The following is a 22,357-nucleotide window of genomic DNA, read 5'->3' on the forward strand; positions in this document are numbered from 1 at the left end:
TAAAAAATAGTACATTAGGGCACTTAAATGTTATGAGCATATTTTATATATGTATTACTTGATATATAAAATTAGACCAATAGATAATTTATCAAATATTAACCTCCTATAAAACTGACAAAAATTATAATATGCTAAATTGATGTGGTAATGTCACGTTTTCATTTCAAGAGTATATGTATGTCTTAATAAATCAGGTAAGCAGTTAAGGAGATTATCCAATTTATTGTAAGCCCCATCACTCATCACATGTCAAAAAAAAAGAAAGAAAAATTGACTAAGAATGAGGCTCACACTGTTTGACATCCCCCACAAATGCTGAAAAAGACATATCTACAAGGCATATTTAGTTAAAGGACACTTCTCTAGCTGAGCTACACCTCTTGTGTAATCTATCTACAAGGCATAGGACGAAGAAGCTTTACATGAAAGCAAGGGAAGGGAGATATTTGTTGATTGAGAGAGAGTCCTTTTCAAACATGAAAACATCCATCCAAGATCAAGAGGCAGCAGCAAGCAGACAAATCAAATGCAAATGCAATAAAGGGCAGTCATGTCTATTAACATATCGACACAATTTTTTGCTTGAAACATCCAATTTCCAATTGGGGTACGAATCCTTTTTTGACATCCAACCAATTGCTCTGCTGGAACAAATTCACTGGGCCCAATGAATTGAAGACCCAGCCCCAAAACAGAATATCAACTGCACTAAAAAAACTAAAACCAAAGTACATCAAATTCTAACCCCCCCTAAAACACCTACACCTACCTCAGTCAATTTAACAGTTTCTCCAGCCTTGTTAAATTACACCCCCACCCCCTCTCCCTCTTTTCAAACTTAAAACCTCCTTTTTCTACCCCCTCCCCTTCTTTGCCGAGTGCCCAGTCTTCCGCTTGTGACGACTGAAATCTGACACGAACCGGAAAGTCTGCCCACAGCCAGCCTCCGCGCAAACATAGGGGCGAGCCCCCGTGTGAACTCTCATGTGTTCGGTCCGAGCCCATGCCCACTTGAATGTCATCTTGCAGCCCTGCCATGGGCACTTGAGGGGGCGGTCGTCCATGTGAACACGCCGGTGCTGCACCAGATACTTGTGTGAGAAGAACTTCTTTCCACACCCCTTGACAGGACATATGTTTCGTTTATGCAGGACAAGCTCTTGTTTGGAGCCAAAACTCATTGTGCACCCTTCCACATCACATGCAAATTCTCCTTCCTCATCTTTTATCTTGACGTTGCTAGAAGGAGCTGCAGTCTTCACAGCCGGGGATTTCTTTGTTTTCTTGTTAGTTGCCTGCTTCTTTACCGTTGGTTTGGCTTCAATGGGTTTCGCCACTAACTGCTTTGGGGGCTTTGAGGTTCTCTTCCTTAGGCGTGTGCTAGGTCCTCCTTCCACCTCATCTTCAATAGATGAATCAACACTTTTCTCTGGTTTCAGCTGTTTGTTTCTAAGATTTCTCCTGCGTGGCTGATAACCCTCCATTGTATCATCTGAAGCCTTGGGATCTTTTATTTTAGGGATTTTGGCTTTCGTAGTTGTCTCATCTTCCTTAGTATTCTTCCTCTTTTTTCCAGTCTTCTTAGTTGCAGATGAGGTTATGGCAGGGCGAGTGCTTTCTGAAGCTCTCTCAAGCTTCACTTCAGGCTTTGCTCGAGTATAAAAACTCTCTACTTCTTCTTCTGTTTCTCTAGCTGCTAACAAAGGATGAACCTGATTTGACATCCAGACTTTCCCACACCATTTTCCTGCCACAACATTTTTTTTCTGTTTGCCCGACCCCTTCCCATGGAGAGTAGATTTCGTTGGACTGTTTGTCAGAGAACTGCGTCCAAATGCTTTATATATAATACTGTTGTATGGCATCTGCTTACTGTAGAGAGGAGAACGGCTAAGGTTGGCGCTGTAGTAGAGATTGATGCCCAACTTCACAGCCCAGTCCCCATTTTCATCCGGGTCCTCTTCACCTGCTAGAGCTAACTGTATCCTTGCCTCATCTTCTTTATTGGCCTCCCTGAATGCAATATAATTCCAGATATAATCAATACCCAGTTCCTCTGCCACTGATTTTGCTTCTGCTTCTAGCTCGGGATAGTCTGCATATTTTGACCACAAATAACGAGTTACTTCAGGGAAGAAAAGAATCTTAACGGAAAACATTAAATCAATAAAAGATACCACACAAGTAAAGGAAATCTATAACTTCACCAAGAAATTCATTTCACAAAGGAAAGCCCTGTAAAATAATTATACATTTATTTAGTAGATACTACAATATACATTCTTTTTCCAAGTCCAGTAAAACAATTAACATCAAGCAACGGTAAATATTATTCTATTTCTGCTAATTTTCTTTGACACAAGTTCAAAGAAATTTTTTCAGCTACTAAAACAAATATATGAGGAGCTATGCCCAAAAAAAACCAAGTATTTGCGGTGAAATGAGAAATGAGCAAGTATTTGCATTTTTAGTCTATTAGATAAGGATAAGAAATGAGGAAAAAAGAAAAAAGAAACATTCACTATAGAAAAGAGAGAAAGGTAACAGGACGAAATAGTTGGTTTATTGTTCCATAAATCTCATCATAAATTTCTTTATGGTGCACCTGGATGACAGACGAGTAATATTTTTGCTCCACCAATTGGATGAAGTTTCTGTTCTACTTCTGCAGCATGCTGAAGACAGAACAAGTGCAATCGAGAAGAATCCTCATCAGGCCTTGAAGCAAATGACATAGTGCTAGTCTCAAATGGGCGAGCACTCTGGGAAACTGGCAAACCATTTAACAGTGTTACCTTCATTTGATATCTAAACCTCTCTCTTAAACTATTTGGTTCAATTGAAGCAATATTCTTTGTTCCAAACTTACCAGATCCACTGAGAGTTTGACTGCTACCCCTGAAAGTGGATCTTGGAGGCCCATTATCTGCACAAGAACCAGAAACCTGGAGAGAAACATCAGCACCAAAATCAAGTCTAGGACAAGCAGTTGCTTCACTATGAGGCCTGAGAGAAGGCAATCCTGTATCATCACATTGGAGTGTACTCTCTGGTGAACAATCACTTAATTTAATTTTTGTGTCACTGACAGCAATATCTGCTCCGCCTTCTTCTTCCTCGGAGTCAGAAGAATTGCCATAATTCAAGGCTAATAGGCCAAGGGCAGAAGGCCCTTTAGGTGTTTCACTGTTGCTAGCCACCTCTGTGCTCTTATCTACTGCTTGAATGTGGTCCGCAGATTGAATTGGGACATCAAACAAACCATCACGAGCACTCTTTCCAGTCCTTCCTGCATTGAGATGAACCATAGAAAGTTCACATCAAAGGCACGCTCATTCAGTTGAAAATTCCCCATAATACAATCTTCAAACGGATAAGGCACCTATTTTGCAGGTTTACAATGTCATATCGAGGACATGAACTGCACAAATTAACTTCCCATCCACAATCAATTTAAAATGCAGACTGTGTTTTAGCTAAACAAATTAATACAAGAATGTGCAAAATTGTATAAAAGAATCTTCATCAGGCAGCAAGTAGTGTCTTTCAAGGCATTACCTAAAAGAGGAGGGCAGGTCTGCATTATCATTAAGCAAGACTAACTTAGCAAATAACAAATAGGTATGTACATTCTGAAACATGCAATACTTGATGAGTTTCGGAACCCTACTTTTTATGTTTGCCTCTCTAAATGTTGTCTTAGGAAGGGAAGAAAACAAATATGACAAACTAAAAAGATATCAATAGTAGAGACTTGGCTAGAAAAGGAACGGAAAATCAGTTACGTTCTGAGAAATGTGTTTTTAGGTAATTAGTTTGAAGAAACAATACAGTGAGTTCTAATGATTTCATCAGATATAGCAGTAAAAAAAAATAGCTTTTAACAATTTAGAACGTGAGGATACCAACAATCAATGGAAGGCAACATGGGGGCAAGTAGAGAACTCTTGTATGAGAAGCATTTTAACACATGCATGCTTGTACTGCATCAAATTTATGAGATGGATATTTAGACAAAATATAGAATAAAAAACACAAAAGGGAAAAGAACTCCAATGCCAGAGTACAAGATCCTGAATCAAAGCAAGTTGCAACAGGCAAGGAAAAGAACCATGTAGCCTGAAAAACCTACCAGCGTCAGCACCAGAGAAACCATTACTATTTGCTCTGGAACCGACATCCTGATTATTAAAGATGCTACAATCAGCAGACATGAGGTAGCGTGCAGCTGCTTCAGTAGGTTGAATAATTGCAACACAGGCAAAGCTCAATATCCCACATGTGACACATGAAAACAGTCCCTGATCAGACAACTTGTCACCTTGAGCAGTTTTTGCTCTTATGTTTGGTTTCTGGGTCTGAGAAGCCAAGGTGCATTCATCATCACTACCATCGAATGAGGAAAGACTGTTCTCACGACAGGCTGAAGAAAATCTGCCCTTTAGTGGATAGAAACCAAACAATTGCTTCACTCCGCGTTTCCTGTCTGGCATGAAATTTTCAGAAGCCAAATCCTCTGGGGATTTCAATTCATCTTCAGAACCACATAATCCAGGAGGCATCCTCTGATTTCCTTTTAATCGTGTTGCAACATGTAAATTTGAATATGCAGGATCATCTAAAGAATGCTGGGGAAGAAGCACAATGGAAGATCCTTTCCCAAGAATATTAAGCAGGTCGTTATTCCGCATCACGTCCTTCACAAACAGCTCCTTTATAAGGGTTTCCCCTTCTCCCTTTTTTTTATCCTTCAATCTTGAACTCCGTGGTTCAGTATTCACACTCTTAGGTATCCTGTAGGAAAGTAAAGAAGTCAAATAACCAAATTTGTACTCCTGACACATAGTAGAGAATCAATGAAAATTCAAATATAATTCACATTTCCACTCAAGCCTTTCACCATACTAGGGCAGAGATCTTGAAATATGACAATTTGCTAGCACTATTCTTTTATTTACTTTTTTCATGTTAAATGGAAAACAGCAACAAACACAAAAAAATTCCAAAAGGAACATCAGATTCCTGCAAGATTTTGGCAAGAACAAGCAATAGAGATATGGATAGTCCAAAGTGAAGAATAATGCGGGCAATGGGCTTGCACCCTTAAATTCCATTGTGGTTCTCCTTTCTAAATTTTATTTTTGTTTGTTTCTTGTCATTTTACTTGGACAGGAATGTGCTTTCAACAAACTGGATTGATATTGTCCTCCACATCCAAAGACTGAGGATGCCAACTTTGAAATAGACTCTATCACTTCCTATGTTGAATGGTGAACTAGAATGGTTTGAGAAGTCAACGTGAACTGTAAAGATAATATGAAACTATGAGGGCCATAATGCCAGTATGATAGAAGTTATGGATAAAAAGACAAACAAACAAACCTTGAACATAATGACAGGGCGAGATCATAGAGTAACTGAAAGTGGGACACCATGGGAGGACTATTTATTGAAGCTCTGCGAATAGCAGCATCTTTTGCAACCCTCAGCCATTCAGGGGTTGCAATATTAGCTGCCTCTCCAAGATTAAACCCTGCATGAAAGTGCAGAAAATTTGTCATTCTCTGAACTTACAAAAAAGACATCTATACCAGTGATAAAAATAAACCCAACCTCAAAAGACAGAAAGAGAGTCGAAAAGGTTGGAACTCAAAGATGTCTTACCATGACTAAAACCCGAGTGATAAGCTCTGGGGAAAGTAACAACAAATTCTCCAGCATTTTGTACCAACCTGATCAAGAAAACTGCTATGTAAGAGGAACCCTGACAATCAACACTAGAGGAAATTACACAGCAAGAAAATATAATAAATAAATGTTTGTAATGATAGCTAGATACTAGATTAATTTCAAAATGTGCTATGGCCCATCTAGAGCTTTGGACTTTAGCATTGCGTGTTTCTTTTCTTTTCCCCATTCTCTGTATTCCACTTATTAAATGACTACTAACTTTTCAGAAAAATACCCTGAACGATGGTCTTTAAGTTAGTTGTAGTGGCCATCCCTGGACATGGTAATTTAAAAGGTAATCAAGGTAAGTTTTCAGTTTTCAAAATCAATCTAAAACCTAAAAGTAAGAAACTGGAATGTCAAAAAGTCACCTGCAACAGGGAATCCCAGCACTGATAAGCACTTCTGGTGACATGACAGTGGTCTTCTCACCAAGAATAGAAAAAGTCACTATGAGGAAAACAAATAAAAACATATATTAGTAGGATCAAATGGAATAAACTCACTGAATTTCATAAAAAAATTCTGAATCAAGTAGCATCTTCTGTTAATAAAAATAAGATCTTCCTGTACATTTTTAGAACAATCAAAATAAGCTAACAGTTCATGGAACAGTTAGAGAGAGGAGAAATCACGTATTCACATTGGAGATCATATCCTTGAACTTGAATTTTGAAACACCGTGTCAACAAATCTCAATCTTACATATCTTATAAATTATGGATGGGCCTAATTACATGCTCTTAACTATGATATCTGTAAATTAAGGTGAAATCATTCACCAGGGAGAATGCATGCTGGCAAACAGCTCAAACAAAACAATGGAACCAACCATAAGGACACACACCAACCACCTTTAAGCCAAGAATGCCTCAGTTCATGCTAAATGGAACCAGCCATATGGACAGTCACCATTATAATGAATGTACAAAATATTGTGTGAGCATGTGTCAACATAAAAAGGGTATCAATGGCCATAAATGATCTCTGGAACAACACCAAAGAAAAAATACAATGCAAAATGGGCCCTTACAAAAGTGAAAGCGCTTCTCAATACAACACAACAGTTTGGTGTCAACTTTATGTTTCAAACTCTAAAAATCTCAAAATCCAGCATCATAGGAATAAAGACTGCATTGATTCACCAATAAGAGTCTTCCAGGTTATATCACTCACTAGAAGGATATTTGCACGAGAAAGAAGAACAGCAAACAGTTTTGGATGCAATATCAACAACAGAAAGAAAACTACACATAACTACCAGTTCTGGCTTTTCACCCCCAATAGCAAACCTTGCTTTCATAATATCACTTCATAACAAAGTACTGCAAAGGTGATTAGAACAAAAAGAAGTCATCAAGTATTAAGTATAAGCATGCTCATTTGGGAAATGTTCCACAGGTACCTAAAAGCATTACTAGTTAAGATAGCATTAGCAGGAAAATGGGACTCTTTAAGCTGCCAAGACACTATAGAACTCAGTTCAGTTTCTGGGAAAAAGAAAAGCCCACAAAAACTCAAAGTGCCCATATGACCTTCATGTATTATGATACAACACCAAGAAAAAGATGCATCATGCTGAAGGCAATTTATGTTAAGAACTTTATGTCACCCCTCATTAAGAAAGTCGACACATTTTGAAAGGAGAAACCCCAAAAACCCCTAATACATTCTTCTGGACATTGAAGACGCTGGAAAGCAACACCCACTTCTTAAGCCCTGCCACACATCCTGAATGGGAAGCAAATATATAACCTCAAAACTAATCCTACAATTAAGCCCGAATTTTAAGGCACTGGCCTTCTCTTTCTGGGAACTTTAATTGGTCCTAGCTACCCTTACTTTTTGATTCATCCTCACTTTATGAATCAAATTCAATTTATGGTTCACAGCTTAAGTTTTGTTACAGCTTCACATTCCAATCCAAGTGAAAATGTCACTCACTTATAAAATGTTGACTCCCAATCTAACTGCCCACAGGACACCTCCTCACCAAAACTTCACGCCTAATTCATCAAATGATGTTCTACCTGATATAACTGAATGCAAGTGAGTGAGGATATAAGATTTAAGCACACACAAGAACGGTATTTCAGTAAAGACATAAAAATGTGAAAATAGCTCGGGAACAGTGACATGCAACATCTCAGACAGGACAAACAGAGCATATGAAAAGAGAAGGCAGGGGAAGCTCATAAATTGCTCTCTCTAGTTCAATGTAGTAAAAATGAACTCACCAAGAGGATTAATCTCTCCTCCATAGCCATGAACCCTAATGACCTCCTCAAACGCGACGGCAGCCTCCCTTGGCACACCATACCAGGTCTTCGCCGCCCCCATATGCAGATAATTTAAGCTGTGCAAATCATGATCCTCCACATGCCAAGCGAACCAGCTGAATAGCATCGCCACATACACCATTGGCGATGTAACGCCCGGAATTTCCTCCTTCATGAACCTCAACAAAGACCCTTTTGCCCTAGACACCCCTCTCATGTTCCAAGCAGACTCACCAACGCTCAATGCCTCCCCTGTTTCCCTACTCTTCTTCTTCTTCCCGCTCGTCGGCACGAAAGCCGAGCCGGGCATGTCGTTGGCGTACTCCACGGAGAAGGGCTTATCACCAACCGCCTTCCAGTAAAGGGTTTCGATTTCCAAAGGCGAAAGCCCCTTTTTGGGGCCCTTTTTCAGGTAATTCCTCTCGAAGGCCTTGGCTTTGGCCTCGAATTGGGAGAGCGTGTAGTCCTCGCCGCTCTGCCAGACCGGTTTCTGGACAGGGCGGTGCTTCCGGGGGCAGAAGCCGATCTGCTGCTGCCGAGTGGTGAATGTGGAGGCCGCCGACCGTGCCGCCAGCGAGCGGTTGAGGTTAGAAATCGCCGCCTTCTTAGGCGGCGCCGGCAGCGGCGGCAAGATTTTACAAATTCCATACTTGGAGGCCTCTTTCTCGATCTTGAAAATGTAAGCAATCGGATCCTCGAACTCGGCTAGGGTTGGGCGGTACTCGGGAGCCTGAGGTAGGGTTTTTAGCCATGGAAACACCTCTTGCTCTGCTGAAGACGCCATTGAATATGTAAACACTGCCTATAAATACACTTACAAATTAGCAGCTCACAGGTGAGATCTGCAAGTCACATTGAAAGGCCATTGTGATTGCGGGTTGTTGAGAAAGAGAAAGACAAGGAGATAGAAGGGGCTGTTGAGATTCTATTCCCCCATTTCATTTTCTTTTCCTTTCTTTTCTTTTCTATTATTTTCCTCTGCATCCAGAGCAGAGGAGAGAAGGAAAACAAGTGAAAATGGGACAGAGGCAGAGCAAGGGCTGGTCCGGTTAGTGAAAGAACAGAGAAGTCTTTTGAGTTAAAACACTCGGGTAGTATAGTAGTAGTGGTGGGTTTCGAGTTCACTTCCCAAAATGACTGTCATATCCACTCTATTTACCTTTCTGCCACCAAACATTACACTCTTTCTCCCAAACAAGCCAACATAACATTTCATTTCATTCAAAAACAATAAACCATCAAGCTTTCGGTAACAATTTATCTATCTCCATGGATGGGATGGACATAGCATCCGATGGTAATTTAATTTAAAAATAATAAACGGTTAAATATTTAGTTAAAATTCATGTAACCAACATAACCGTCGTCGCATTTACTTCTTTCAATACCGAATTTTTCGTTTTTACTAAGTAAAAGAAAATTCGAACTCGAACTCCTTCCTTATTTTTCTTTCTCTTTCTTATAAATTCTAGAAAATCTTTCTCAATGTCTTCCCTGCGGGGAGTAGATAAGTCAAATCATTTTGCAGCGGTGCCGCTATAATATTTTATTACAAATTAGTAAACTATTTTTCCAGTTTTACATTTATACCCCAATTGTTGAGGTGCAGCGGTGCGGCTGGCGACGCCCGAATGCCTCGGTGAGGTTTCGGAATGTGTGTATTTGCAAAGGACTACTAGATTTTCCAAATTTTGCGGTTTCACTCCTGTCAACCCGTGATCCATTCAGTTGTACCCCGGTTGGGTTGATTTTATCAATTGGTCTCAACCGGGTCAAAGACAGACAGGAGAAGTCCGGTAAAGTTCCTCCGGACGGACCGTTGTTATAATCTTTGGGCGCAGACGTGGCAGCTTCCGATTGGCTGAGTGTGTGGTCACAATCAATGTGAAACTTGAAAGGCCCCATTTTGTGAGCTTTTTATCAATCTGATTTGGGCCATTTTATCTGAAATGTGTCTTTACCTAATTTGCGCATTTATTGTTATAATTTATTTTATCACGAGTATAATTATAGTAAAGCATTAAAATATAAAATATAATAATAACAATACAAGTCAAAACTTTAATAATTGGATAATCACACTCTTTAATTATTTTTCTATTTTTAGTGAACCTTCTTAATAATTAGAGGGGTGTTTTGTGGCATGCACGTGAAAAAAATTAAATAAAAATTTATTATGTAGCATTCAATAGTTTTAGTTTATACTTTAATTTTTTTAGGTAAAATTTTAAATAAAATGAATTTTAGTATAGTTGTAAATTTATTTGAAAATTAGTTATTATTTTGAGATCATAAATGCAATTTTTTAAAAATACACAATTAAATTTTATATTTTATAAAAAATACATAAAAATATTTAAAAAATACTTTATTGACAAAGTTTCAAATATCAAAATATGGTATTTATATAATTATTATTGTTGAAATACAATAATAAAGTTATAAAATAAAAAATATCATCGTCAAGCTGTCCGAGATTCTCGTTGCTTAAGACTATCATCACCCAGGACTATAGATGCCCAAAATTGTTATTGCTTGAGACTGCAAGGAAAAACATGATTAGAAAGCACGAAGAGATTCTCGTGCAAACACTGCGATGCTTTAGTCAAACATTGAGGATGTTGAGTAGATACGTGGACCTTTTTTGGCTGGTAGTTTATGAGGAAAGCCTTTAGAAATCCTTTTTGTAGCTGTTGAAATGATGAGATAGACCTTCATTGAAATTGTTGAACTAGATTTGAGCGTGATCAATTAAAATTGATAAGAAAACTTGGCACATAATGGAATCTTCCTAACCATAGAGTATCATAGCATATTCGTAGTTCTGCATATGGTCATATGGATTCATCTTGCTAAAGTAGGAGTTGACTTTGGGCATTTTAAATTTGAGAGGGAATGGTTTTTTCATAATTTTTGGAATGAACGATGTTTTCATTTCATCTAAATCTTCTTATGCAGCCACTAGTTTCTTTTGTTTTAGGACTTGCTTTACTATCATTTTTATATTCTTAGCATCCCGAGTAGTAAGATTGGATTGATTTGGTTAATGCTTAAAAGCTACCACTAGGATTGTACTTTCGACTACTTCATGATATTTTTCGTTACGGGGGATGAGAACTTTTTCTTTTTGGACTGACGTTCCCTTTAATTGGTTTAAATGGTCCCAAGAGTTTTCATGGGGTGTAATTTCTCAAAATGGTTCTTAGTAGAGGTTTCCTTAGAAACTCGTCACCTAATTTTCTTTTCACCAACTTTTGTTAACTTCCTTGAGACCTCCCAGGGTAGGGGCATTACTTTTTTAAGACTAAGATATGTAGTTTTGCAGTATAGTGGGTAATGCAATTTTGTGGCAAAGTGCCTTGGAGAAATTTGGCCATATCTCGGAGGGTGTTAGTATTTTCTTTTATGGTGTTGCTTGAGTGTTTCATACTTATTGAGTGAGACAGTTTGTGGAGCTATCTTTGAGGCTCCTAGAGTTTTAATGGGAACAATCTCTCGTAGTCTCGGGTTAGGAGGGTTGTCGACGTCAAGGCCTTTCTCATTGTTCTTGTTGCCTACAATTTGAGCCTGTGTGAGAACTATTGTAGTATTCTTGGGCTTTTTGGATATTTCTCACATATGACGTCAATTATTGTTGTCAAAATATAATAATAAATTTGTAAAGTAGAAAACATCATTGTCAAATCACCTAATATTGTCATTGCCTAAGACAATTGTCGCCTAAGACCGTCGTGGCCCAAGCCTGTCATCACTCGAGATTGTCATTGCCTAAGACTGTAAGGAATAACATGGTCAAAAGATGTAGGGAGGTCCCTACACAAATATTATGACGCTTAAATCAAACACTAAAAATGCTAAAAATTTTAGAGTAAAATTTTCTTAAGTATCAGAGAAGTACATTTTTTAAAATGAGTGATTGCTTATTTATAAAGGAACATGAAATAATTCTAAACCTATTTGGTTTAAAATTTATAGTAGATGATGTTTATCTAATATTCTAATAATTTTTAATAGACAATATTTATCATTTTTTTGTGGAATTAGGAGTTTTGTAAATGTCAAGGTTATCTAATTTGTGAATTGCGTGAAAACCTCCGCACACAAAAATAATTATTTGGGCTAGAAACGACCTCTTATTATAGACTTTTGGGTTGACCAATTTACTGAACTAATCCAGATTTACATTAATTTTATTTTTGTACAAGGGCATATCAATAATAATATAGATAATAAGATTATTCATTTGGTAATAAAAAATGTTAGTCACTTTATATTATATATTTTAATAAAATATTTAAATTATTAATCATTTTTGCTATCATTTTATAAAAGGGATTAATGAGCGGCAATAAGATATTAAGCATAAAGCATGTCCCGTAACATTGTCACTTGGATGCCATAATTAGAATCTAGCACTGTTGTGACCTTTTATTCGATCATGACATCTCTAAATGTCCCTTTAAGCTCCACTTTTTGGCCAATCAAATTTATTTATTGTAATAATAAATTTTGGCTCAGAATAATCACATTGACGGTAGCCACTAGCCACAAGATTTTGGTTTGTTTGCTTATTTATTCGTTCCTTCAAAAGTTGCAACTGAACAGTGCCTTTTGATCTCTGGGGAGGAGCATGACGACGTGGATTACACTTCAATTTTTTCAGACTTTTTATTTTATTTTTTTATTATAAATACCAGCTAATTTTTTAATTCAATTAATCGGTAGTGATACATGATTGATTGGGTCCATTTTGTATCCAACTATAGATGGATCAGACTTGAGCATGAACCAGTAGAATCATAACTCAACTTTACCCCATAAAAGTGTCATTCAATTCAACCCCATTCTTGTAGTAAATCCACCTCAAATCATCTTTAATATTTTGCCAGGCGATCACTTTAGACAATATGATTTGTTCTTTTAATACATGGATCATATAATGTGCGATTATCTAAATAATAATAAAATTTAACAAGACTCAAATTATGCATATATCTCTCATTTTTCATAGACATTATATGCCAGACAGACAATGAATGGTTCCAAGTTTAATGAACTGTCTGGTACTCGAAATCTTTGGTATGCCCCATAGGGATCAAAGGATGAATTAAAAAATAGGGCAAAAAAGAGAGGCAAAGAACATAAAGCTCAAGCAGTCAATTTACTTAATTAAATGGCAGCAACCATGCTCCAAGAAGTAAAATTTACTTAATTAGTTGATGGGTATATATCCCTAGCAAACTACATCACATTAACACAGCTCTCATCCAGGAAACTAAACTAATCAAATACGATTCCCTACTAATCCACCCATCCAATTCCACATTGCAAGATACACGAACACGGCAGCTTACCAAAAGAGCATCTAATCTTCAGATGGTACATGGGGACTTGGGTTTGGCTTGGAATCAGGGCTTGATGGTGAAAGCTCCAGAGATAGCGGGCAATGGTCACTCCCATAGAAACCTGCCCAACACAACACAATGGCTGACGTTATGGATCTTCGAAAATGGGAGTCCCTCACTCAACACGACACAATGGCTGAGGAACCCAATATTCCTTGCAGATGTGGGAACTTAGGAAGATAGTATATAGTGCAATTTGACTATGGTGACATCCTAAAAGGCATTGGGGAATGGGAATCAACATTGCTGTCGTTACTTAATATCAGATGAAGAACAGGTTGTACCTTGTAATTCAATTCCATGACCGTGCATCTCACAAGAAACGATCCTATCTTTGAGTTTCTCTGAGACTACGAAATAGTCTATTCTCATCCGTTTCCCCCTATACCTGCAAGACAGCCCTTTCTTTGTCCAGTCACAGGATCATTTTAAAAACCAGGAGCAAAAAGAAAATCAAAGGGCAATGACTACCAACTAATTCTATATTCCTCATGTGACTGAAAGAAATAGTTACAGCCAGAAAATAATGAGAGTTATGTTTAGCATTTGTTCCCAAGGCCTGTTGTCATTAATGGCAGTCGTTACTTACTTTCCCACAGGATTCCCTGACCACGAGAAGCCCTGCTCCATGTCTTTCTCCTTGTGTAGGAATCGATAAGCATCAACTAACTTTCCCCTGAAGCATGATGCACGGTAGTAATAACAAATCAAGTTTCATCTTGTAAACAAGTACATACGCAGACAAGGAGAATGATAAGCTGAACATGAGAAAGAATCTAATTTCACATTTTTTGAGCCATAAAAAGAATAATGCAATAATGGGGAATGGGCATATGTCTTAAGAACTACTTCAAGAAATAATTTCATCAAATTTATCTTACCAAAATTTCAGAACAGCAGATTATTTGGGCCTCTTTTCAGTTTTCCTTTGTCTTGAAAGCAAAAACAGAAAACAATGTTTGATTGCCAGTGTTTGTTTCAAAAAAATTTCAAAAATTTTGCAAACCCCCAAAATGGTTTGTTCACTTTCAGTTTTCATTTTTGGTTAATCTCCTTCACCACCTTCATCTCTGTCATTCTCTACCGTGGGTGTCACTGGTCACACTCTCATGGCCAGCCACTCATTCTGGTGTCCTCTCATTTGCACGTGCGACTGCCATGGAAGTCACAGAGGAGTGAGGAGATGCTGACAAGAGAGAATTCAAAGATCTCGGATCTCCCACCAACTATCAGTGTAAGTCTTGCCAACTCCATGGAAATTGTCAAGCCACCGACTGCCAAGGGAGTCAATGGCAACCTCCAGCGTCTCTGGTCACCGTTGACATTGAGGGAAGAAAAGAAAATAAAAAATAAAATACAAAATTGACAATGAGTACAAAGTTATCAAGCATGTTAAGTCTTCAATTTTTTTTTTTTTTTAATGAAAACAAAAACTGAACACAAAAATTGAAAATCAAAAGTAAAAACTGAAAGCTTTATCAAACAGTCTCATTGGAAGTCAGTAGGTCGTGTGTCATGGTACCACTTCCTAATATAGAATCACGTCAGCTGTAAATGCGTAAGTTACAATGGCTTCACATACTCTCTTAAAATGGCACCAAAACGCTTCCTCTCTGCCAAGGTAAATCCAGGTTGTCCAGTGTCCTGCATTATCAAGAGGTCCAGTAAAACTAAATATTGTTAGTTACCGTAATACACACAAAATGGTTATAAATCTGCAAGCATCTTTAGGTTTCCCATGGAATTAAATTACCCCTTGCTATCATAATTTTTTACATATTTATCAGTCTTCTACAGGAAATCACAACACTGTTTTAATAGCAAATATAGTCGTAAATGCAGCATCAGCCTTGAATGACAATGTTCTTTTTTTTTTTTAATCTTTAAATGCTATGTCAATTTTAATGCTGTGTTCTACCCTTGCATAAGCTTCTTATTCTAACACTTACTTCAAGGATTTCAAGAAAATTAGGCATCTATGAAGATCATTATTATAAGGGATGCAGAAGCTATCAAAGATCACGACCTCCTTGTTTGGTGGTATGTAACCATTGAGCTTCGCTGAACTGAAGAATTCTGGATGACTGACATCAATATCTTCATGACTGCAGGAGACAGAAGGAAAAAAAAAAAAAAAAACAGAGATCTTTAGTAAATCAAACATAAATAAGATTGAACAGCTAATATCTGGGGGTAATGCATATGGACATTCGAAATCATGTTATCTGGAAAATAGAATCAAGGAAAGCACATTTTAGGGGATGTTTAGTTAAAAAAGTTTTTCAATTTCCATGTCCAACTTTCAACTTCATCTTCAATTTTTCTTTTTCACATAAAATTTGGAAAACACGTTCAATTGTTGAATATGGATAATTAATTTCTTATCCTGGAAACTAAAAGATGCGTACAAAATGCTTATACAAAACATGTGTTTGTTTGTTATATCAGATGGAGTCTTCAAGGGGTGCTGGTCAGACAAGGCTAAGGGGTAAAGAGATCTCTATGGCTAGAGAGAGAGTGACCTTGTCATTTGATTTGTACCTAGTGTATTTTGAAGACCATCTCAGTTTGAAATTTGAAGAAACGTGCTAAGTCTATAAGTTGCTTGAAGAAATGTACAGAAGAACTGAAAGCAAGGGGAAGTTACCTAAGTCAATGTTAGAAACATAACCCTTCAAACAGCCACAATAAGAGTACAATTAAATCCTCAAAATGCCACAAGGAGAGAACATAAAACCACACTGTAAACAGTAAATTGACAAAAATAGTAGAATGCTACTTAGGTCAGCATTAAGAGCAGCTTGAACAAAAGCACCAAGCAAGTTGCTTCTATATTCAACAACTTGAAGCCCCCATTATCAATAATAATTATTTATAAAGAGAAGAATGCAGCCAAAAGACATTCAGTAACATTTGAGATACACTGCATCTGTAACACGTGAATAACCAAAAGGCCAACAAAACAAGTAACTGAAAGAAGAGACAACTGAATTGGAAGAGGGGATGAGAGGGAAGAAAATGTTACCTTACATTAAGATCACCACACCAAATAAGGGGCTTATCTGAATTTTGCAAAACAAATTCCATAATCCTTTTATCCCATTTTCTTCTCCTTTGAAATGAGTTTTCCTCCTCTTTCCAACCATTGTTTGGTGAATATGTATTCAACAAACGGAATGATTCAAATTCAGCCAAAATAACTCGGCCATCTGGTTCATGCTTCAAAGCTGGCAACAACAAAATGATTATTACTTGACAGCTCGTTTCATATCCACAGAAATAATGTGAATGCGATACTGCTGCAACCATAATATTATCTAATATGCAAGCAGAAATACCATGAATGAAGTTTTCCAATATACAACCATGATGCAACCATGTAACTTGCTGCAAGACCATGTCAACCTTATCATTAGGTTGATCCAACCACATGGAGACAGTTATTATTAGATAGGCTAGCCACATCAATATGTAATAAAATTTCATGTACAAGAATCCATATATATATATATTTATTTATCAGATGCTAATCTGCAAATTACAGGAAGAAGCCACTTCATTTTTCAAATAATGAGTACTTCAGCTATGGCCTCATCACAGAAAAGTTAAGTTGCAAAAGAAGAAGAAAATCATGCAGAAGAGTCTAAATTCATAAATTTATCAGTTATAAATCTGCAAATTGCAGAATGAACCACTTTAATTTGTCAAATCGTTAGTACTTCTACTTGGGCTTCATCATGGAAAAACTAAGTTGCGAAAAGAAGAAGAAGAAGATAATGTACAAGAATCTAAATCCATATATTTATCAGATGCAGATTTGCAAATTACAGGAAGAAACAACTTGAATTTCTCAAATCATGTGTACTTCTGCTTGGGCTTCATCACAGAAATTTAAGTTGCAAAAGGAGAAGAAGAAGATTCAAGATTTATCACAATAATCTTGAGTTTTTTTTTATTATTTTAAATTTAGCCTATTTATAAAAATAAATAACTACAATTAAAACCAAATAAAACTTATTCCAAAAAAAAAAAAAAAACTCCTATCACATCAACGCCCAATAAATTAGAAAATATTGTCAGATGGTTTTTATATAAAGGGGCAGAAGCTTTTGCAGCTTCCACAATTAAAAAACAAAAAAACAGTAAAGAGTTTGATCATATTTTGCAGAAACAGCTAAGCATTTATGCCAAAATGGATGTGATTTCTTCTAAAAGCATTGTTTACAAAACCAAAAGCTTTTAAACACTAAAAACTTTCTTCTACGAGCAGTATTTACTGCTTTAAAAGAAACCACAAAAGCGGTTTCCTCCAAATGGTGGAAACTACTTATGTGGTTTCTTATTAGACAGCTTAACAACAAAAGTGGTATCTTCCAACTGCCAAAAACAGTTTCTTTTAGGCCAAAACCCACCAAAATGAAACCACAAAAACCTGCCTAGAAGAAACTGTAATCATTCCAGAAAAATGTTACAAACTGTTTTAGCAGTTTATTTTCAAATTGTAGAATTCACATTTGCGGTTTCTGCCCCCTCACATAAAAATTTCTCATAAAATTGTCTGATGTATTGGACAGTGATGTGACAGGAGTTATTTGGGAATATGTTAGGTTTGAGTTTTAATTTGTGAAATTTCTTTATAAATGAGCTTAAATTTTGAAAAGAAAAAACTCCACTAATTTCAGTCATATCAGGGCTTTATTACAAATGGATTAAACAGTATTAGCCATTTCTCTGCGTAAATGAGGAGTAAGAATTAAGAACTGCTTTGGTAACATGGAAAATACCGTTCCATGCAACATTGAGCTTAGTTGGAACCAAATTATCTTTCCAACACCCACCTTACAAAGTCCCACGATGCTGGACTCAAAAGTTGATTTCCCGACAACAAAGGGAAAGCAACTTTGTCAAGATATATAACTATCATTTGAAGAATACATTTCTGCTCAGAACCCTTCGGTTGCATTGATCTGTTTGGGAATGTTGATATGAAGCTGATTGCAGATTTTGTAGTGTTCACACACCAAAAATAGTTACTTAACAAGAAAATTCTTCCAAATCCACAACAAGATGGGGTTTCACCAGCCATGACCTTAGCTTTCCTATTGCCCCTAATAGGATAATTTCCTTTTGTCATCAGGAGTATCATACAGACATGTTCTAAAACTGACAATTATAAACTCCATGCTTACGTCCAATTTTAAATATTGTATTTGAGTGCTGATGAACTAAAAATAAATTTCATGCATGAAACAGCAAAATTTAGCTATATGCTACCTGTTTGATCGAGAGAGAAACAGATCTTTTTTGGCTGGAAACACTTCTTTATGAACAATCCAGTCCCTGCATACTTTGAATCTGACAGAGACCACCACACATTATAATTTCTAAATGGTGGATTTGAGATTGCACGCATCAAAATCTGCATGGTTTATGTATTATGGAAACAATATTAGTAAAAGACAGTATTTAAACCTGAAATACCAGAAAGCCCATTAGTGAAGCATATAACCTGTGTTAGATTAATAGATTTAACAGGTTAAAAGTGTAGGGACTTTTTATTTTACAACTTAAACTTTCTGTTCAAAGAGAAACTATAGATGCTCAAATTTTCCAAAAATACCATTTACAGATCCATTGGTGAGAGAACTATATTTTTTCTCTTTTTAAACTCATGAAGAAACTCTAGTTGATGCAAATGCAAGTCAGACTTCATCGTTTCAGATGTTAAGGCCAGCAACCGGTAATACTTATCAACTGTGCCATCTTAGTCTAATAGTTTCCCAAATTTAATGAAAATTTTCAAATTCTGGTTTCAAACATAAATCCAGTCATGAGTGAAATTAAAATACAAGGTATCAATTTTCAGTTGATAATTATACAACAACTACATAGCAAGCCAGAATCCCAATAGGTGGGGGCAGTGTTCTAAAAGGCGCTAGGCGCTAGTCGAGCGTCAGGCTGGGGCCTAGCGCCTAGAGCGCCTAGGCGGGGCCTAGGCGGCGCTTAAGAAAACTGCTATTTTTTTTATTTTTTAAACTTTGTGATATAATTTGATGTTATTTTTAATTAAATCAAAGTTGAAAAATATTAATAATGCAACATAAACCAATAATATATAGAATTAAGCATGAGAAATAAATTATTGTAATTAATAAATAATATTTTAATTAGTCATACAATCAATACTATAAGCAAATAGCTAAGTGGATTTTTTGGAAATATTATAGAATATATATAATTAATAATAAAACTAAATATAAATCTATAATTATATATAAATATTAAATAGAAAAGAAAAATAAAATAAAATAAAAAACAAAAAACAAAAACGGAGCAAATGCCCCAATAACCACACAGAGAGACGGGGGGAGAGAGAGAGAGAGAGGTTACGACAGATGGAGCTTGCCGCAGCGGAGATGGAGCTCGACGGCGAGGACGGGGGCGGCGACGATGACGTTGAGGACGACGAGGACGCGACAGATAAGAGGCGGTGACGATGAAGCTTGGCGGCGAGGATCGAGCTGGACGCAGCGACAGCGGTGAGCTACTGGCGAGCCGATGAAGCTTGGCGGTGTTGAGGCGGCGACAGCGTTCAGGTGAGAAGAGAGAAATAGGGAGATGTTGAGAGGTTCGATTTAATGATTTAGCAAAAAAAACCCTAAAAATGGCTGAGCCAACGAGTTGGGCGCCAAGGCGCGCAGGCCGACTAGGCGCCGCCTGGGCCGCCTAGGCACCCAAGCCGGCCGATTACTCGGGCCGGCGCCTAAGAGGCCTGACTAGGGCAATTTCGGGGCGGCCGCCTAGGCCGATTTTTAGAACACTGGGTGGGGGTTGACTACATGAATTTTAGTTCGCCAATCATTTATAACTATGATCATATCTTCTGTAAGGCCTGTAAAACTTATATGTAAGATTCTCCCACAAAGTGTTTTTTTTTTTGTGCCGGGGGTGGGGGGAAGGGTCTTCTTCTATCTCTTTTTCTAAAAACTAGTTTCATTCCTTTCAATCTTCTCATAAGAGTCTCTATTGATCTTCTTCTTACATGACTAAAGTCTAAATCATCTTAATTATGTTTCATGCATCTTATCTCTAATAGGAGCTACTCCAACCTTATTATGAATAACCTTATTTCTATATTTTTCTTGTATGTGCGCAGATCCATCTTACCATTCACATCTTTGTTATGCTCATATTCTGCACATGTTAATAAGGTTTTACTGCCCAATATTCTATGCCATAAACAAAGCTAGTCTTATAGTTATTTTATAAAATTTTCCTTTTAGCTTTATGAAATCTTACTATCACATAACATGCTAGACACAAACTTTTTCATTTTAACCTTCCTGCCTTAGTTTTATGGTAACTCCCTCATTCATCTCTCTTATATTTTCTTTATAATTAATCAAAGATACCTAAACCAATCCTTTCTTGTGATGACTTGAACTGTACACAACAAATTTGAGGAATCCCATCTATACCCAACCTTGCAACATGAAAGAACACTGCAAAGAAGCTAAGGTTGAATTTTTTTTTTTATTATAGACTTAGCATATTGCACATTATAAAACTCGAACATTTGTAACATTAAACAACAAGAAACCTGCTTTTCCTCCCGTGAAGAGCTTGTATCGTCTTTCAGTTCTCCTTGGTTTTTAGGTGCACCCTTTGAACCAGCTGCGGGCATCCTTACTTCCTATAATAGCTAAACTATTAGGGGGGAAAAAAATTGTGCCCAGACACAAAGTACTGCATAAATCCCCATGTGATTACATTCTGTAGCGGCAAAAAGAAAAACAAATTTTACTATGTGATTAAATTTAAGTTAAACAATCATAAACACATTCATAACATCTTCCAGAACACATTAATAAAACACACTCAAAACATAAGTTTTGATGAAGCTTCTCAAACTATATATAAATTAAGCATTTACGGGCTAAAGTATGAGTTCAGCTCAAGTAGCATGAAATTTAAAAGAATGAAGGCTAGTTCATAAAGTCCCAATTCATCCATCTCTGCTCAGCAATTCCCTACATGATATCGCTTCATGAACTCACTGTGACCACTCCATTTACCACTCTCCTAATACGATGTTCCCTCTCTACCCTTAGGCAGAAAAATAAAATAAAATAAAATAAAATAAATAATTCCCCCACATTTCCTCGGCTGAAAAGTGGCTTAAACTCTTTCAGGTCCCTTCCCAACCACATTGAAGATTGATAACAAGGGTTAACGCGAATGCAGAAAATAACTTCTTGGTAGCAAGGGTTAATACGAATGCAGTTAAATCTGCTTTATAAGTACACAGCGAGCTACTTAGATGACCCAAACATCAAATACAACTTTGCCATTTTCCACATTTATTAAACACGAAGTACACGTTTATGCCACTACCCACATTCAACAGTGTCATCAAATCCCAAACAAAACAAACCCCAAGAATCAAAAAGGAAGATTAGAAGCAAAAACGAGTTACCTGTATGGAAATAATGTCGGGATCAAGACTCTCCACGAACTTGGTGAACTCCGGCCAGTTGTTTTTAACTCGAAGAAGAAAGCTGTTGGCGTTCCATGTCAAGAACCTCAATGGCTCTTTCAGGTTCTTCTGCTCCCTGGTTTCGCCTTCGCCATCGCCGTCGTTGGATTGAACAGAGAGAGTGGGTTTCTTGGAGGAGCCATCTTTCTGGATTGGCTGGAAGAACCTTTTCATGGTCGAAGACTCGAAGCTCTCAAGCAGCAGCACCCTTCTTAATTTAATTTACCCTTCTTGGAGGAGCCCTCATTTTAACTTTTCAAATTGCAGATTTACCTTTCTTAATTTAAGTGAAAAACTCTGGATAAATAATTAAATACATTATATTAAATTAAAAAAAAATTAATTACTCAGTGCTTGTCACAATTTCTTGAATGATTGTTTTTATTTAACAAGAGAGATATTTA

General features: G+C 37.0%; 2 protein-coding genes across 2 annotated transcripts; both read right to left on the reverse strand.

Annotated features, from left to right (window-relative positions):
- Positions 1-515: 515 nt before the first annotated feature.
- On the reverse strand, positions 516-9,068 carry LOC127795546 (lysine-specific demethylase REF6). Its single transcript, XM_052327305.1, has 8 exons — positions 7,971-9,068; positions 6,105-6,183; positions 5,668-5,735; positions 5,386-5,536; positions 4,136-4,797; positions 2,873-3,292; positions 2,609-2,773; positions 516-2,098 (listed from the first exon to the last, which is right to left on the reverse strand). Exons 1-8 carry the CDS (start codon positions 8,794-8,796, stop codon positions 858-860), a joined length of 3,612 nt encoding a protein of 1,203 aa, XP_052183265.1. The 5' UTR covers positions 8,797-9,068; the 3' UTR covers positions 516-857.
- Positions 9,069-13,154: 4,086 nt separating this feature from the next.
- LOC127795987 (DNA-(apurinic or apyrimidinic site) endonuclease) lies at positions 13,155-22,182 on the reverse strand. The gene is made up of 9 exons (XM_052327994.1): positions 21,894-22,182; positions 21,018-21,110; positions 18,692-18,836; positions 16,443-16,644; positions 15,444-15,522; positions 15,000-15,061; positions 14,007-14,093; positions 13,702-13,805; positions 13,155-13,478 (listed from the first exon to the last, which is right to left on the reverse strand). Exons 1-9 carry the CDS (start codon positions 22,125-22,127, stop codon positions 13,378-13,380), a joined length of 1,107 nt encoding a protein of 368 aa, XP_052183954.1. The 5' UTR covers positions 22,128-22,182; the 3' UTR covers positions 13,155-13,377.
- Between the last annotated feature and the right edge of the window lie 175 nt (positions 22,183-22,357).

Source organism: Diospyros lotus, chromosome 2 (genome assembly GCF_014633365.1).
Source record: "Diospyros lotus cultivar Yz01 chromosome 2, ASM1463336v1, whole genome shotgun sequence".
Classification (NCBI taxonomy): domain Eukaryota; kingdom Viridiplantae; phylum Streptophyta; class Magnoliopsida; order Ericales; family Ebenaceae; genus Diospyros; species Diospyros lotus.

Excerpts from the sequence above, each read along its gene's own strand:
- LOC127795546 (XM_052327305.1), bottom strand. The coding sequence starts at position 8,796 with ATGGCGTCTTCAGCAGAGCAAGAGGTGTTTCCATGGCTAAAAACCCTA. Across the intron at positions 5,537-5,667 it reads TCACTCGGGTTTTAGTCATG|GGTTTAATCTTGGAGAGGCA; the intron begins GTAAGACATCTT and ends ACTTTCATGCAG. Across the intron at positions 3,293-4,135 it reads TTTCTCTGGTGCTGACGCTG|GAAGGACTGGAAAGAGTGCT; the intron begins GTAGGTTTTTCA and ends ATCTCAATGCAG.
- LOC127795987 (XM_052327994.1), bottom strand. The coding sequence starts at position 22,127 with ATGAAAAGGTTCTTCCAGCCAATCCAGAAAGATGGCTCCTCCAAGAAA. Across the intron at positions 21,111-21,893 it reads CCGACATTATTTCCATACAG|GAAGTAAGGATGCCCGCAGC; the intron begins GTAACTCGTTTT and ends TAGCTATTATAG. Across the intron at positions 15,062-15,443 it reads ACATACCACCAAACAAGGAG|GACACTGGACAACCTGGATT; the intron begins GTCGTGATCTTT and ends TTGATAATGCAG.